Source organism: Pleurodeles waltl, chromosome 7 (assembly GCF_031143425.1).
Source record: "Pleurodeles waltl isolate 20211129_DDA chromosome 7, aPleWal1.hap1.20221129, whole genome shotgun sequence".
Classification (NCBI taxonomy): domain Eukaryota; kingdom Metazoa; phylum Chordata; class Amphibia; order Caudata; family Salamandridae; genus Pleurodeles; species Pleurodeles waltl.
The window spans coordinates 1339291721-1339309457 of record NC_090446.1 but is presented as its reverse complement, the minus strand read 5'-3'; the positions used below and the strand labels follow the sequence as shown (position 1 = coordinate 1339309457).

The 17737-nt window shown below is 47.2% G+C and overlaps 1 protein-coding gene across 2 annotated transcripts in view; it reads right to left on the bottom strand.

Annotated features, from left to right (window-relative positions):
- Positions 1-1463: 1463 nt before the first annotated feature.
- The window catches only part of LOC138246273 (branched-chain-amino-acid aminotransferase, cytosolic-like), a 247971-nt gene continuing 231697 nt past the window's right edge, over positions 1464-17737 (bottom strand). For both annotated transcript variants that reach the window (XM_069200703.1, XM_069200704.1), the window contains exon 11: positions 1464-3812. In XM_069200703.1, coding sequence (XP_069056804.1) covers positions 3774-3812 — 39 coding nt within the window. In that variant the 3' untranslated portion in view covers positions 1464-3773. The remainder of the gene's footprint in view (positions 3813-17737) is intronic.

The following is a 17737-nucleotide window of genomic DNA, read 5'->3' as shown; positions in this document are numbered from 1 at the left end:
ATACATATATTAAAGAAGCCCCAAAACAAGGCTGCTGCAAAGGTTTACAGTACTTGGCCGGTACTCTCGGGGAGGGCTAAACGTCAAATGGAGAGAACGAAAAATGGAGCAACACTAGTGCTAGCAAATGCCTATGGGTGGGCTGTAAGCCCACAAGTTAGATACAACATCTCGTTTCGAGACAGTGCATGCACGCTGTCTAGAACTGAGACCTAAAAAATTGTGACACTAAGAGATAGACCTCCAAGGTGGTGGGTTCGCTCAGTGGGAACAGCTGAAAAACACCCTTCAGACAAACTAAGTTTTGATCCAAGTCAAAAAGATTACTATTGACAAATTTATTTTTAGGTGAACTGCGACAAATGTCATCTAAGGATTAAGGGCGTCATTACGACCCCGGAGGTCGGCGATAATGTGGCGGTAGTACCGCCAACAGGCTTGTGGTACTTACAACCACATTATGACATTGGCGGGTTGGCTGAAGCCAACCCGCCAATGTACCACTCCGACTGCCACGGCGGTAACAGCCACCGGGCTGGAGATATCCATCTCCAGCCCGGCGGCCGCCATTGTTCCACCGGTGGGATCATGATTCCGCCTACTGCCACGGTTTTGGCGTTCGAACCATGTCGACAGGCCATATCAGTGACAGGGAATTCCTTCCCTGTCAATGATAGGGGTCTTTCCCCCTACCTCTCAAGATACCCCCCACTCCCTACCTCTCCATACCCTCCCCACCCCCTCAACACCCACGCCCCTTCACACACACACTCATTCACACATACATACACGCATGCATATATCCATTCACAGACACTTCTGCACACACTTCCAAACATACACGCAGACACGCATTCACATTTCACAGAATACACGTACTCACACGTCTGTACTTGCACACACCCATTCAACACTCACAACACACCCGCATTCACACAACCCCACATACACAACACCCCCCACCTCCCTCCCCTGCCGGAAACCCCACTTACCTGGATCCAAGGGGTCCTCCGGCAGGGGACAGGATGGGGCGCTGCTACCGCCAGCAGCGCCCACCAGCAGAACACTGCTAGGCGGTATTATTTGTCGTAATACGGCTTGCCGCGGTCTACTGGCATGGCGCTGCTGGTGGTAGCAGTGCCACCTTACCACCATCCACCAGTATGGCCACAGCCGGCTTTCCGACATTCTTTTGGCTGAAATCCGGCTTGTGTCATAATATGGTAGCGGGGGTAGGTGGTTTTTACCACCAGTGTTATAATGAGGCCCTAAATGTTTTTTCCCATCAGGCCCACAGTTGTTCCATATACTAACAAAATATTCAGCCGATCTTTTGAAAAGTGTGTCTTCAATACTTGACGTCATCGTCTCAATTCATTCACCCCTCAATCAAGGACAGGCCTGTTTGTTCTATCTCTACAATGTTCACGCCATGACTAGAAAAGACACATGGAAGAATGTGATACGTGTACAGAAGTTTAATTGTATAATTCAGAAGGGGAACTTAAAATAGAGGAGAACATAAAAGAACAAGCACAGCGTTACACGCAGCTTACCAGGTAAGTGATTTGTCACCATGAAGCATTCAGGTCCCAGATTCCCATTTCTTATTACTACACAAGTCTAAACTTAGCATCATAAACATTAGGGGCCACAACACACATGATGTTCCACTTTAGCTGGTGAGTGTGGCAGCTGAACCCCAACTGTTCCTGGAACAGCATCAGTTTTCATTCAACCATTAGAGACAGATTTATAAACCCATGGGCATACTTCCTGCGCTATTTGGTTTACAACCATGGACAAAAATCTAGGCAGTACTAAGATGGGAGTGCAGAACAGTAACATCAACACTAGAAAAGTACTTTACTCATTAAACCTGCTACCCCTCTTCAAATATTGTATTTAAGCTGTGTCTACCGGGGGGATCCAAATACTTTGTTTCAAGGTTCTTGTTCACTAGGACAATTTGGGGAGCCATCTTCTGTAGTTCCCAAGATGGAAATGTTAAGGTGGGACCACAAACAGGCTCCTAAAGCATTCACATGCTTATGTGGATTATTTAAAGAGCAAGAACATGTGAGAATAAATACCGGGCTAATACTCTACGCATGCTGAGACTTCAGGTTGCTGTGTTGACACCTGCATTCCCATAGGGTACGCTCACAATAAATGGCTTGTTCTAAGGCATGTTTAATCACACTTCTCAGCTTGGCTCTCTAAGACATTTACAATAACCACTGACTGCCTCATAATAAAATATGTAAAAAGCTGTGGCAAATCCCCAGAAATAGAATAACTATGCAGTCACTGTGCTCCTTAAATGCAACCAGGTCTAGCTATATATTTGCAATGCATTAAAGATACTGTAGTGCAGCAGTTGATCATAGTCTTCACAATTCACATGTAGCTCTTCGAGAATGAGTAACAACAAGCACCACAAAAGGAGGTAATTTCATCTTGCAGCACATTAGACGTCTTGGCTAAGGTATCAGTAGGTCATTTGCTTAGCTTGAATTTAAATGTTTCATTTATTGCATTGCATACGCTGGTAATACACTTGAGTAGCTGCAGCATGCAGAGAGGTATGTGTAAGTAATGCAGTACGCGGCCGGATCTTGAGTGAATTACCTAGACTCAAGCATGTGGGCCATTCAGCAAAATCCTTCATTGAATATACAAGAGGGCACACTTGGCCTGCTCATTGTCCAGATGATGGGAAAGGAACCTGAGCCACCATACACAAATGTAAATGTACAGCTTTAAAGTAGAGCTTAATACTACAGATCAGCTAGTTACTAGGTGCACTGACTTTTGCCAGGCAATGGACTTGTGGTACAGTGAGATGAAGAGATTAAAGTGGGGCTATGACAATGGAGTGATTATATCACATTTCCTTTCGACAAATGGTATTTTAATTAGCTGCTTAAGCATATTGTTCCCTGTTGGATAAGTATTGCTGTGCCGCAAGGTCACATAACCCAGTCTGACAAACACTGGTTTCTTCAAGTAAAAGGTGCACAGCATTAATACAGGTATATATCGCCAGAGCCGATATATTAGCCCAGTTGTAACATATAGATTTCCACAAAGAAAGATACCAGGTATATTTTTCAAATCCTCAGACACTGTACAATTTGAAGTCAAGGGCATGGTTTGGAAGCTAAAATAGTTTTCTGAGGATACTTCTGCTGCCGGGGAGGTGACCACTCACATGAAATGTGAGTATCTCCTTCATTAAAGTGTGTAGACCTTTGGTTCATGATTAAAAGGAAGTGCTGCTTCAGTAACTCAGCTGAATGTTGAGAAAAGTTTGAAACACTCCTCAGAAACCTAAGTACCAAATACAAGGGTCAACCAAGTTGACCGCTTCATGAAATTTTTGGCCTTGTGGAATAACACACACATGTGGACGAGTGCACCTCTAGCATAGGGGTGTATATCTGTGCAATGTTATCAGTTGATCAAAGCTCTTGACATGTTGGCAGCGGTTGTTGCCATTTAAAAATCTTCTGAAAGCTCTCCGACGACACTGGAAGCAGGCCAGCTGCAAGAATGCTCCACCTGTCTGTAACATGGAGAATGAGGGCAGCGCAGACAGGCATTTGCTCAGAAGAAAAAGACAATTCCCACCCCATATTACACCATGAGATAGCAATGATTATACAAAGTCCATTATAAATACGACACAGCCTTTGTAGGTTCATGATTGATTGAAAGACCTAAGACCCTCGATCTGATGAAGATCCATCCTGAGAATGCAGACTGAATGATCAGATGGAAAGCATCCACTCGCTGGGAGTGCGGCCATACTGCAGGGAGAAAGGATGAAGAATATGTTAGAATCAAAAGAAAAAAAATTAAAGTCATTGGCCTCTGGTAACTGATCTTAATGCATTGAATCAGTAGACAGGCTAGGTCAATTCACAGTGAATCCTACTGAAATCATGCATGCTTCTTGGGGGTGTACAGCTCTACCAAGACTACAGCACCACGATTACTTGCTCAGGAACAACAACGGGGTTATGGCATAAACATGTTTAACACATGGTTAACAAGCTTTCCACACAGTATGTTACTGGAATACTGCACTTTAAAGAACCAGCACTGAATGCCTATTATAAATATGCATGATTATTACAATTTACTTCTCTACCTCCCTTCAGCTAAAGAAGTCTTAAGTAATTTCCAATTTGTTGACTTCCTGTTGAAAAAACAAAGGTCTCCTTTCCTTTATAATGGAGCGACATTAAACCTTGCAAATCATTATTACAATATATTATACACATTTGACAATTTAAGCTCCTTAATCATCATTTTTATAACTTTTTTCATGGGCCAATTTTAATTCATCCAACTTCTTAATATCTTTACAAATGTTGTGCTTCCATACAAACAACTCAAACGATGATTTGTATGTCTTTCTTAGATTGCCAGTCTTCATTAAATTCTGCATATTCTAGCTCTGAAACATGCTTTAAAGAGAGACAGACCACATTGGAGAAGGCATTTCCAAAGTATAATTTTCTGACCAGATGGACTGTTGACTGCCCACCTGATGACATTTTAGTGGAGTTGAATGCCGAGGGCCAATTTCCTGAACGATGTCAGCATCCTTGCCCCATCAACTGCCCACCTGCCACTCCTGTCTTCTTGCGGGATGGCTCAGCAACTTGCAAGGGACACCAGCTTTTTAATAGCATCTCTTCTCTTGCCTGCAGTCTGGTAGTGAGTTGAGAATGTGTATGGTGCAGGAGATGTTTATGAAGATCAGTATGGGGCCAATTGTGACTACTTGAGGCAGTGATCCATAACACTATTTCTCTGAGGTGCCAATCAGGCTTGGATAGAGCCATTCCTTCCTCACATATAATTCTTGTAACTAGGTTCATTGGGACAAAAGCTGCAATCAAATTTATTATGTAATTGAATAACAGTAGGGAACTGTGAAATACAGCATATGTCACATTGGTGAGAGGGGTTAGCAGCCAACATCTTTGCTGAGAAATAAGCATGGTATACACAAAGGATGCTCTGTTTGAGATCAACAGTGAAAAGGGTCAGGAACAAAAAATCAGTTAAAAGAAATAGCATTAAGAAGCAGAGTCTAGAAAACTGGCATATTTCCAATACTTAGGATTTGTCAATTGATAACCCTGTCTTCACTTTTAAGAAGGAAAATAACTTAAATAGTCCTCTGGGTACTTTATCCTACTCACAGTCATTATATGAGTTGGCACATTTCTATGTGCCTTTTATCAGCAGTATGTAAAATGTCTGAACGCGATTTGGTGACATTCAGTTTGAAACTGCAAACTTATTACCGGTCTTAAAATGTAATTATTCTATTATCTGTCCTTGCAAGTTAGTGGTTGAATGGGACTTTTCAAATATGTGAAAAAAGCTAATCTGACAACATTGTTTTAGGATTTTTCCTAGAACACCTAATTCCTGTGTAGGTAAGCATTCCAAATAAAATAATCATATGGAAATTACCAAATTTGGTTTGTGATCTGAGAAAACTAGTATCGCCAAAACAAACTTGGAGCAAAACCTCACAAGTAAGGATACCAAATTGATATAGGACTTCCAAACGTATCTAAGAGTTAATGGATTGAGTGACTGGCATATACTATTATGAAATATAGTGTTTTTTAAATATATTCGACACACCTACGAATTTATATAATGTTTATGATGTGGAGCATACAGTGGTTCTCTTATACTCTAATTTAAATCTGAGTAGAAGCCATAGCAATACAATTATGTCTTTGCTCACTTCTCACATCTGCATGCATAGCCACTGAAAGCACCATTACTGAGCAGTTTTTTTTCCCCCAAGCATTGTTGGTTTTCCATGTCATATGTTTAGCGATTTGCAGTCTTTTTGTGACATTAAAACTAAGCAAGTGCAACAGTCTTCACAGTTGCTGCCCTGACACTCCAATACATGCCATGTTAAGAATCTAAATGTTTTTATACACTTTTTTTTATACAGTAAACATACACTTTTTTTTTTTAATGAGGTACACAGCGTTAATGATTGTGACAAAGTTTATATGGATTGACAAACCCCACATATATAAAGGAGAGATGACTATTACACAGATTAGTGGATAGTAAATCTCCAATGGAAGTCTCCTAAAGAACTTAATATGGATTAGGACTTTTTCACCCACTGACACACCTAAAATACTGGAGTTTATCAAGACTTTCATTCACAGTATACTCACACAAAAAAAAAAAAAATTATGTTGTAACTTAACACGATTGGTGGATAATGGAGAAGATGATTATGTTGTTTTTTTTGTGTTGAAATGTTTGATTGTAAGAAAAGAACAGAAAGGTTACAAGTCTCTTCAAATCAAATCATTAACATTTATAAAGCGCGCTACTCACCCGTGCGGGTCTCAAGGCGCTAGGGGGAAGGGGTTACTGCTGCTCGAAGAGCCAGGTCTTGAGGAGTCTCCGGAATGCGGAGTGGTCCTGGGTGGTCCTGAGGCTGGTGGGGAGGGTTTTCCAGGTCTTGGCTGCCAGGTAGGAGAAAGACCTCCCACCCGCCGTGGAGCGGCGGATGCGAGGGACGGCAGCGAGCGCGAGGCCGCTGGAACGGAGGAGACGGGTGGGGGCGTAGAAGCTGAGGCGTCGGTTGAGGTATTCAGGTCCCTTCTCGTGGAGGGCTTTGTGTGCGTGGGTGAGAAGTCGGAAGGTGATCCTTTTGCTGACTGGGAGCCAATGCAGGTGTCTCAGGTGTGCGGAGATGTAGCTGTTGCGGGGTACGTCGAGGATGAGGCGGGCGGAGGCGTTTTGAATACGTTGCAGACGTTTTTGGAGTTTTGCGGTGGTCCCAGCATAAAGGGTGTTGCTGTAGTCCAGGCGGCTAGTGACTAGGGCGTGGGTCACGGTTTTTAAGGTGTCGGTGGGGATCCAGCGGAAGATCTTGCGGAGCATGCGGAGGGTGAGGAAGCAGGAGGAGGACACGGCGTTGACTTGTTTGGTCATGGTGAGAAGAGGGTCCAAGATGAAGCCGAGGTTGCGGGCGTGGTCTGAGGGGGTCGGTGCGGTGCCAAGGGCCGTGGGCCACCAGGAGTCGTCTCATGCGGTTGGGGTGTTGCCGAGGATGAGGACTTCCGTTTTGTCTGAGTTCAGTTTTAGACGGCTGAGCCTCATCCAATCTGCGACGTCCTTCATGCCGTCTTGTAGGTTGGTCTTAGCGCTGGCGGGGTCCTTGGTGAGGGAAAGTATAAGTTGAGTGTCGTCGGCGTAGGAGGGGATGATGATGTTGTGCTTGCGTACGATGTCGGCGAGGGGGCTCATGTAGACATTGAAGAGTGTCGGGCTGAGCGAGGAGCCTTGAGGGACGCCGCAGATGATCTCGGTGGGGTCTGAGCGAAAAAGTGGGAGGTAGACTCTCTGAGAGCGGTTGGAGAGGAAGGAGGCGATCCAGTCTAGGGCCTGGCCTTGGATCCCGGTGGAGCGGAGGCGGGTTAATAGGGTGCGGTGACAGACGGTGTCGAAGGCAGCCGAGAGGTCGAGGAGGATGAGGGCGACTGCTTCACCGTTGTCCATCAGGGTTCTGATGTCGTCTGCGACTGAGATGAGGGCGGTTTCAGTGCTGTGGTTGGTTCGGAATCCGGATTGTGAAGGGTCGAGAAGGTTGTTGTCTTCCAGGAAGTTGGTAAGCTGTTTGTTGACGCTCTTCTCTATTACCTTGGGAGGGAAGGGGAGGAGCGAGATGGGGCGGAAGTTCTTCAGGTCGCTTGGGTCAGCCGTGGGTTTCTTTAGTAGGGCGTTGACTTCGGCGTGTTTCCAGCTTTCGGGGAAGGTAGCAGATGAAAATGAGGAGTTGATGATGGTCTGGAGGAGCGGGGCGATGATGTCGTCGGCTTTATTGAAGATGAAGTGAGGGCAGGGGTCCGAGGTGGCGCTGGAGTGGATCGAGTTCATGGTGGTTTTGGTCTCTTCAGTGTTGATGTGGGTCCAGGCGTTGAGGGTGATGGCAGGGGGTGTGGGTTCGGTTTTGCTTGGCTGGGTCTGGTGTCCGAAGCTGTCGTGGAGGTCGGTGATCTTGCGATGGAAGAAGGTGGCGAGGGAGTTGCACAGGTCTTGTGAGGGCGTTGGCGTTGGAGAACTCTTTAACGATGCTGAAGAGTTCTCTGTTGTTGTGGCTGTTTTTGTCCAGTCTGTCGGTGAAGAAATTCCTTTTGGCTGCGCGGATCAGGTGGTGGTGTTCGCGGGTCGCGTTCTTGAGGGCGGTCATGTTGTCAGCGGTGTGGTCCTTGCGCCAGGCTTTCTCGAGGGCGCAACAGGTTTTCTTCGATTCCTTAAGGGTGTCAGAGAACCAGAGAGGTTTTTTGGTGTTGGCCTGTCGATACGTGCGTCTGAGGGGAGCAAGGTTGTCTGCGCAGTTGGTGATCCAGTTCGTGAGGCTGAGGGCTGCGTCGTTGGGGTCGGTGGTGAGGGTAGGTTGGTTGACGGTGAGCGCGGAAAAGAGCTGTTCTTCGGGGATTTTGTTCCACTGTCGACGAGGGATGGGTTGAGTGCGGAGGTGGCGGGTCTCGCGTCGGAATGTGAAGTGGACACAGCTGTGGTCGGTCCAGTGTAGAGCGGAGGCGTGGCTGAAGGAGATGTGTTTGCTGGCGGAGAAGATAGGTCAAGCGTGTGTCCGGCGATGTGGGTGGGGGTGTTCACCAGTTGCTTGAGGCCGAGGTTGGCGAGGTTGTCGAGCAGGGCGGTGGTGTTGGGGTCGTTGTTGTGTTCCAGATGGAAGTTGAGGTCGCCTAGGAGGATGTAGTCCGGCGAGGCGAGGGCGTGCGGGGAGACGAATTCGGTGATAGAGTCGCTGAAAGGGGCGCGCGGTCCGGGGGGGCGGTAGATGAGGGATCCTCTGAGGGTGGTCCTGGGGTCGGTGCAAATCTGGAAATGCAGGTGTTCTGCGGCGAGGGGGGTGTCTTCGGTGGAGGTGGTGACGCTGATGGAGTCTTTGAAGACGATGGCGATTCCTCCTCCTACTTGGTTGGTGCGGTCTTTCCTGGAAATCTTGTAGCCTTCGGGGATGGCTATGGCGATGTCAGGGGCCGAAGAGGCGTTCATCCAGGTCTCCGTGATGAAGGCGACGTCCGGTGCTGTGGAGTCCAGGAGGTCCCAGAGTTCAACGGCGTGCTTGTGGACGGATCCAGCGTTGACCAGGATGCATTTGAGGTGGTTGATGGCGCGTGGGCTGGTGGTCATGGTATTTGCGTGGTGGAAGATGCGTTTGCAGGAGTGGCAGGCGAAAGGTCCATGGGTACGTTTTGGGTTAGCTAGGAAGCAGGTGTTGGAGCGTCCTGGGTTGAGGGCGTGGAGGGTGGTTGGGTCGTAGCGGAGCAGCGGGGTTTGGGAGTGCTGAGGACCAGGGGTCGTGGCGCTGGGCGCGGGGCGCGGGCCAGGCATCGCGCAGCGGCCACCATAAGAGGGAGGGGGGGAGGGGTCAGCTGGGGCGAATGGGAGCTGTGGGGCAGGGACGTGCAGGAGGTGGCAGCGGGAAAGCAGAGGGAGGGGGGGACAGGTAGAGGGGAGAAGAGCTGGGGGAGGGGGGGTTAAGTGTGGTGGGGGGTGAGTTTTTGGAAGTTTAGGAGTTTAGGGAGAGAGATAGGAGTAAGGTTGGGAAGATAGGGGAGGGGGGGTTGTAGAGGTGGGTGAGAGGTAGAGTGAAAGGGTAGGAAGATAGGGGTGGTAACAGAGGGGTTGGCGAGTGGGGGGGAAAGATAGAGAGATAGGTAGATAGGAGGAGGTGGTGAGTGAGGGAGACAGAGAGAGAGATAGAGAGATAGGTAGATAGAGATGGGGTAGATAGGGGTGATAGAGAGGGGGAGAGACGAGTCAGGAGCGGGAAGAACCAGGGAGTAGGTAGCAGTTAGCTCTGTTGGGAAACAGAGGAAGAGGAGCGGGGAGCAGGAGGGAAAGAAGAGAACAGGAGGAACAGAAGACAGAAGAACAGAAGACCACAGAAGAAGAGGAGCCGAATACTCAGAAGACCACAGAAGAAGAGGAGCCGAATACACAGAAGACAGAAGGCTACAGAAGAAGAGGAGCGCAGAGGACAGAAAAGTACAGATGAAGGTGAAGAAGAGGAGCGCAGAAGACAGAAGAATACAGCTGAAGGTGAAGAAGAGGAGGGGCGGCGAGCAGCAGAGGAAGGAGCCAAGAAGAGGGACAGAGAAGAGGAGGCATACGCGGGTCGAGGTGCAGAGGAGAGGGAGAGAAGCACACAGATGAAGAGAGAAGACGGGGAGCAGGAGGGAAAGAAGAGTACAGAAGAAGACTACAGAAGGATGCTTCAAATCTCACAACATAATACTGCATATTGTGATATAGAGTTGCATGATACAGTACACCTAACACAAAGTACAGAACAGCAACGAGCAAGGGGACCCAAAAAGAGGGGGGGTGGTGAAGGGAGGGCCGATGACGGGATGAGGGAAGGGGGGAGGTAGAAGGGCATCCATCATATAAATTGTAAAAGGGCATCCATCATATAAATTGTAAAACGGCATCTCACATAAGGGTATATGATAGGAAGAGAAAACATGGAGGACCCTTGTACGTGGCAAAAGGTAGCCATGGTTCTGGGAGTCCCATTGAAGGTGGCAGATCGTTGATGGTCTAGAATAGGAGCAAAGAGAATAGGCAGGAGGAAAGAGGGAAAGGAAAACCATTGAAGAGAGACAGAATTATCTACAATGTCCTGGGGGCCAGTGAGGACTTTGCCACTCGAGGAGTGAATGTCATGGATGGCCTGTGTCACATCCAGCTGGAGCTGTTGAGCCACTAGAAGCCACCCGGCCTTTTCCCCTTGTTCATAGACTTAGACAGCAAGTTAATTAATAACATTTTGAAGAATTAAAATACTAATTAAAAGAGTAAAGCGTGTATTAAAAGTCCGTTTTGAAATAAATGTGTTTAAAATGTGCAACGTGCAAAATGGCAAAAGTGGTGGACACCATAAATAGTATGCGTTAAATAAGAATTAATGTAGAGATGTTTTATAATTATTAATATGGATTAATAAGAATACTAATGAAATTGAATTAAATGATTAGGTTTAAATGTGAATTAAAATGTTTTATTAAATATGTGCCTACATGAAAAGGTCTAAAGCTAATTCCAAGTTTTAAAAGCTTGTGCAATGTTTTCTGTCTCCGTAGTTTCTAGAAGCTCAATGTTCATTGTTTACATATTGCTGACCTCACATAATATTTCAAATGCTTACTGAAATAGATTTTCAATATCCTGTGTAACTCGCATATTGTGGAAAAGTTATGTTCCTCTGTTGTAACATTTGTTAAGTCTTGTCCTTTCTGGGATGAGATAATGTGTACCCTGAACAATGGTTTTCAGTACTCATGTATAATCTGCAAAAATTATATTTTATGTGGAAACTGATTACTGCAGTGAGAGAAGCTGGTCCAATCGTGAATGGAGAAAATGAAGAAAAGATTCTTCTGAAACGTGGAGTAAAATCAATTGATTCTAACCTAAACCAACCCATAGACTGACCAACGACATTTTAGTTAGTTGCTTTCTAGGGTTTTCATATAGCAATATTTAGATGATGTAAGCTCAGACCTTTCAGTGACTAGAGATTCTCACTTTTGCAGTTTGTGAAATGATGTGTTAGCCTTTAGCTTTCTGCTATTAATTATTCAGATCCAATAAGACCAAACATTACTGATCTGTGTCTCTGTTCATGTCCTGTTCGAGTGAAGACTGAAGATGCACTATTGATAAAGATTTGCTGTCTGCTGATCCAATCCATTAAGTGGAGGTATAAAACGTGCATTTGTTCTTTGCAGATTTTTAGGTTTTCTCTCTTTTATAAATACAACCACTATTTTTGGTTAGTGCCCGAGCTAGATGTTTTTCAAATACATTTTTGTCTGCTTTTTCTTTTTGCATGTATGTCCCAACATGTGTCTCTAATCAGAATGATAGTCAAGGATGACATGTCCCTAATAGGACTTTTTGAAATGAATAGTTATTCATTCATCTGTGTTGATTAAATGTATTCGGTTTCTATTTATCATATACTTTTGTTGATATTCTGTGTTGTTATTCTTGAATGTCTGCTAATACAATTACTTGGCAAAATAAGGTTTTTCGTACACTTTGGTCAGCAAGTGTTGTTCTTGTATCACTTGGTTTTCCCTATGATTTACGTGACTTTAGCATTGTTAAAGGTTTGAACTTTACTAAACTGATTCATGGCCACCTTGGTCATGGTGTGAAAATCAATGACTCCATATATGAAATATTATTTGTTAAAAATGTCTTTTGATTATTGTTAAATGTTGTATAGGACGTTATCAAATTCCTATCTGCGTATAAAGATTTGTGTCGACCTCTAAGGTTAGTTGATGATTACCCTATATGTGACACATTATAAAATAAATATATAAAAATAATAAGGCTGGTCATGCCCACAATAGTGGAGACTCTTTAGTCGTTGCAGGGGTGTTCTGTCCTAGGGGTGTGAAGTTCATTAAGGGCTACCTGGGCCTGCTCCAAACGACGGCGCACGGGCAGTGAGGGGTGAGTGGTGTATAGATGGGTGAGGGACGCTATGTCAGCTTCCAGTTCACTCTATCGAGTCACTCTTTATTAGCTAGAGCCGCATCCCACATCAGTTTCCCTTGGATGGTTGCTTTTGCAGCCACCCATAGGGTCCTGTGAGGTGTAACGAGCCTTTGCTATTTGCCAGGTAGGTGGAGACATGGGTACAGAGCTGGATTTTACTTGGGGGGGGGGGGTGGGAGGAGGGAGGGGACGTTGCACTGTGAGACATCAGGGTATACGACCCAGAGAAGCAAGGCCAAGGGCCACTGACAGCAGAATGGGAGAGTGGTCGGAGAGGGCCGGTTCCAAAATGCGAGAGTCTTGTATATGGGCCACCAGAGTCTGCGAAATGAGAAAGTAATTCAGCCACAACTCTGGACCATGCACTGACGAAAGGAATGTGTATTCACTGTCCACCGGATGGGTAAGCCTCCATTGTCCTCCAATCTGTGATCCGAAGTCAGATCGTTCAGAAAGGTCCTATCTGGGTTATTGCTTACGTCTAGGGGGCAGCCGTATCGAGCACCACATCTCAGGCGAGATTTCAGTCACCCCCAGTTATGTATTGTGAGGCTCCCATCTCAGAGACCTTCAGTTTTGCAAAAATAAACCTGCCTTCAAGGTCAGACCATGTTTTGGTAAGGGTGACTGGTAACTCTTACAGTGTAGGATCACTACGCAGCATTTCGTAGTTGTCTCTCCCTCTGTCGTGGGCGGTTTTGGGAAGCTGCTGTAGAGTACCTCCCCACCCAGTCCCAGCCCAATTTATGGGATCCGAGGTAATCGAGGTGGGTCTCCTGGAACAAGGCCACATCTGCATGTTTTGATTGGAGGTAGGAGAGTACCTTTTTGCACTTTACGTAATGTGTCAGCCCATTGGCATTCCACAAGAGGACGCGCAGTGGGTGAGGGGGATGAGGGGTTTGACTGGTCATTGGGGCAGCATAGGAGGGAGTGGCAAGGAGGGAATGTGGGGGAAAAGGTAGGAGAGAACAAGACCGGGGCCACCTGGGGGCAGGGATGCGGCAGCGGGAGTTGCAGGAGTCGGTGGGAGGGGAGGGGAGGGGAGTAAGACAAGGGGTCCGGTTCTAAACCAGTGCAAAGCCCACCGATATCTGCAGACCACTGGTCTAGGCTTGAGGAGTCAAGCAGCATACCGGGGAGGGCCCCCCCCCTTGGAGGCAGGGGCATATAGAGAAGGGGACGGATGGAACAGGACGATGATGTGGGGGGGGAGGGTCCTACCTGGGTTACAGCAGATTTTGGCAGCATGGGGGGCCAGAGTGGGTGTTGGCGTGTGGGCCTAGGGTCCCAGACGCAGTGAACAAGCTTAACAGTATAAACAGGTAACCATTTATAGCAGTTCTTTTGAAGAATACAGAGCAGAGCTCAATAACATCTTACTCAATGCAAATATGCTCAGTGACTGGTCTACAAGGGCAGGTGGTGCAGAAGGACAGTTACATAACATTACAATCAACATGGCACAATGCCCTCCCGGAAATAGTGCTGCATTTCACAATCATAAATAGCGCAAGCAGGCAGCAGGGTACTCAGCTGTCCATCAGTACCAAAGTCCAGTTCCTGGGTCCTGTATCAGGGCATAGGCCTTCGGGGGGGGGGGGGGATGCAGAGTTCTCCAGAGGTCTCAGTGTCAAGAGATGGTTTCAGATGGGACCTTGATTTATCCATGTCCTGGGACTGAGTATGAAGTGCCAGCGCTTGGAGCATGTGTTCTCTGCCACCCTATGGTTGTGCCCCCCCAGTTGAGATCTCTGCCTCTTTGAAGCACTGCATCCTCTACAAGCACACTCCCATCTGGGGAGGCCAGTAGAGACCGTGGCAGTGAGGGAACATTGGACGATCATAGGGAGGGAGTCACAGGGTTGCTATCCATAGCATGAGCCCAGAGGCCATCCAGGAATGAGCGCAAGTCTCCTGGGTCAAAGAGGTTTTTTGATTTAACCAGTTTGGTGATCCACTATTGGGCCGGTTCAAATAGGCCATACTTTATGTCCAGTTGGGGGACGTGGGGTCAGGGGGATAGGAAGTGGATACCGTGCCCTACGTGCCATTAGGGCCCATGGGAGCAGGCCGCAGTAAGGGGCTGGCGAACCTGTTCATGGTGCAAAAAGCAGGTGATGATGGGGCGAGGTCGCAAGGAGCGGTCCTGCCACTGTGGTCCCAAGTGATGTGCCTGTTGGAATTCCAGGAGGGATCAAAGTGTTTCTGAGGAAACCCTAGTTATCCGATCCCTCAGAGTTTTGGAAGCCAAAAAAGCAGACATTGTCTCTGCGGCTTCAGTCTTCCAGGCCAAAGACCTTACTGTGGAGAAAGAGAAGTTCTTGGTCTCGCTCTGGCATGCTTTTAAGGAGGTCCTCTACTGCCGTGACTCGGTGTTCCAGGCCAGTCACTCGGATCTGAAAGCGTGCAATGTCCATGGAAGGGATTTGGTCTCGGCAATTAGCGCAGAAATATTAGATTCCACCCCTTCCAACCTCCGGCCCACCACAGTGACTTTGTGCAGGATATGCTCCTTGATGGTGCCATGTGCTGGATCCATTGGGTCAGTGGCCTGGTCTGCAGGTAGCGTACCCTTCACGGTGGCCATGGACTAGGGGGTGTTGTACAGCTTCCGAGAAAAGGAGTTGATGTGCAGGTTTGATATTAGTCTTACCACTGAGTTTGCCTGAGGGCACCTTCAGTCCAGGTTCGAAGGGCCGAAGGTTTGTCACTGAGGATGGAGAGTCTCCAAGTGGTGCAAGAAATGGGTGCAGGGATCCCTACAGACTGTATCAGCCAGGAGGGTGGATCTGGGGGGTGCATGGAAGACCAGGGTGTAGGTCAGAACCACACGCTCAGAGGGGCACCCAACAGCTAGAGCCAGGATGCAGCCTGGAAAGAAGCACCAGTAGAGTATTGGCGGGTCTTGCGAGGAGAGGAGAGCCTGTCAGTGTTGCGGACCGTTCCCACCTCAAGGAGTCAGTCTGCTAGGGGGATTAATTACCATGCTCAGGGTAGGCACTGTGTGGTCCTCCAACCTTCAGGTGAACCATCCAGAACAAAGAAGCACCACAGGTGAAGATAGTCACTGGTGTCAGGGCACATTAGGCTGCGTCCGTGAGGACAGGCTGTGGTCATACATTGGATGGGCCTCTTTGAGGTATCCTTGGTTCTACCACACACTTGCAGGAGGCAGAACTGGGGTCATGGGAGGAGGTTAGGGAGTACCTCCACCTTCTTGGCGCCTGGGTGTCGAGCCTGGTCAATGTGGAGGCTGGAGAGATGAAAAAGACCCAGAGTAATTTTGAGGAGGAGTGTGGGCAAAGGTCGGCCCCCTGAGTATTTGTGCAGCCTTACTTCATGATGAGGGTCCCCCATTAGGCCTCTTGAATGTAGGCAGTCTGAGGGTGATGGGGGGGAATCTAGTAACAATTGAACCCCCCGGTATCTTGTGTCTCAGACCCTTGGGTCACCGTGTCTCTGAAGGGGGGTGCGGAGGCACAGCAGCAGTTCGGAGGAGGCGTTGGATGGCCCCCATGAGCCTCAGTTGACTCCCACTGTCTTCAGGCTTCAGGGCGGCTACGGCAGCCAGCAGCTTGTGACCCCGGCCACAGATGAAGATGGGTCCGGATGCTCAAACCTGAGATTGTGGGTCCTTGACTCCGCTAGGCCTGTCCTTCTGCAGTCACAACTGACGAGACTGCGAGGAGCAAGGGGGGCCTGCACACTCAGTAAGGCTGCGGCCCCCGTATGTCGGGAAGGCTCGGGCATGGTTACAGGCCCTGCCCGCATTGGGGGACACCACTGCCTCTGTTCCGGGCCAGTCAGCAAGAGAACTCCTGGATCACGCGGCCATCTACTGCTTGGCCAGACCACTGATTAAGCTGAAATGAAGGTTTTACATTTATTAGTGCATAAACGTAGTGCTGCAATAATCAAGTGTGACTTTAACCGAACTAATAAAGATTGTACGGGGACAAATGTGCCCTCAGAGTAGTTTGCCAACATTTATAAGCGTGCTTCATATAACATGATGTATTAGAATTGTACTAGTTTGATAATCGTAAACGTGTGCCATGATTTGCTTGGTAGAAATGCTTTAGCTTAGCATAACTTTAGTGGAGGCTTTGGCCTAGCTGCCGTGTCTCACGGTTTAGATGCTCGTATTTTTCCAACGTGCTAATAAAAGTGTATTCTTGCTTGAAGCTGTACTTTTCCAGTGAGACCGTTCACATGCTTATCTTTAAGGTTTCGTGCCAGCCTGGCATCTTCTTTTCCACTCCAAGGTCAATCTGCAGGTGCAGACAATGGACGCTCTGAAAGTGAGTTAATTGGTAAAATATGTTGCAACTTACGTTCCCGACTCCAAGGATAATGTATGCTTAGGTAAAAGCTTGAGAACTGTTGTTTTTGATTGGACAATTTGAAGCCAACCTATGAACCCTCCAATGGAAGACCCTACTGGATTTGAACTGTTGTCTATAAAAACCAGGTGCACGAGGAAGAAAGCGGCCATTACCTATCGGACATTATTGCCTATCTTCTACGATGCCAATTGATGTTCGACGCCATTTTGAGAGACTTTGATGCTTTCTCTAATCGAGAGAAAGAGACTTTAAGTAATTCTCGCCCTAGAGACTCTAACTTTGATTTGTCCCTTTGCATGAAGTAGTAGTTTTATCTTGCCGCTGTGAGGCAATTGCCCTGTCCACCCTGCCCCTTTGCCCCCGTCCCATGCTGATCGGAACCCGTACCCATGCTGATCGAAATCGGTACCTGTGAGACGAAGACTTCCTTGAATGCTGATTGAATTTGGTAAATATGAAAGGAAAATTGTACAATTGCATTGTGTTTCTTTTTAGGTAACCAACTGCTGATTTTGATAAGAGCCTTAGTTAGGAGTTTTCCAAATTAATGTTGCTAAATTGTTTTTGCATGAAGTCCCACATGCTGATGCTAATTTGAGGTTAGATGAGGATTCATTTGATGCACGATGCAATTTGAGACCTTGTTATGCTGACTAAATGTATGCTATTAGCTCATTACAGATTATAGTTCTAGTGGTTTGTGTTGCTATTATCGAAGGCATTATTATTCAAATGCTGCATAGATTGCATCTGTTTCGTCGTTATGGACAGCT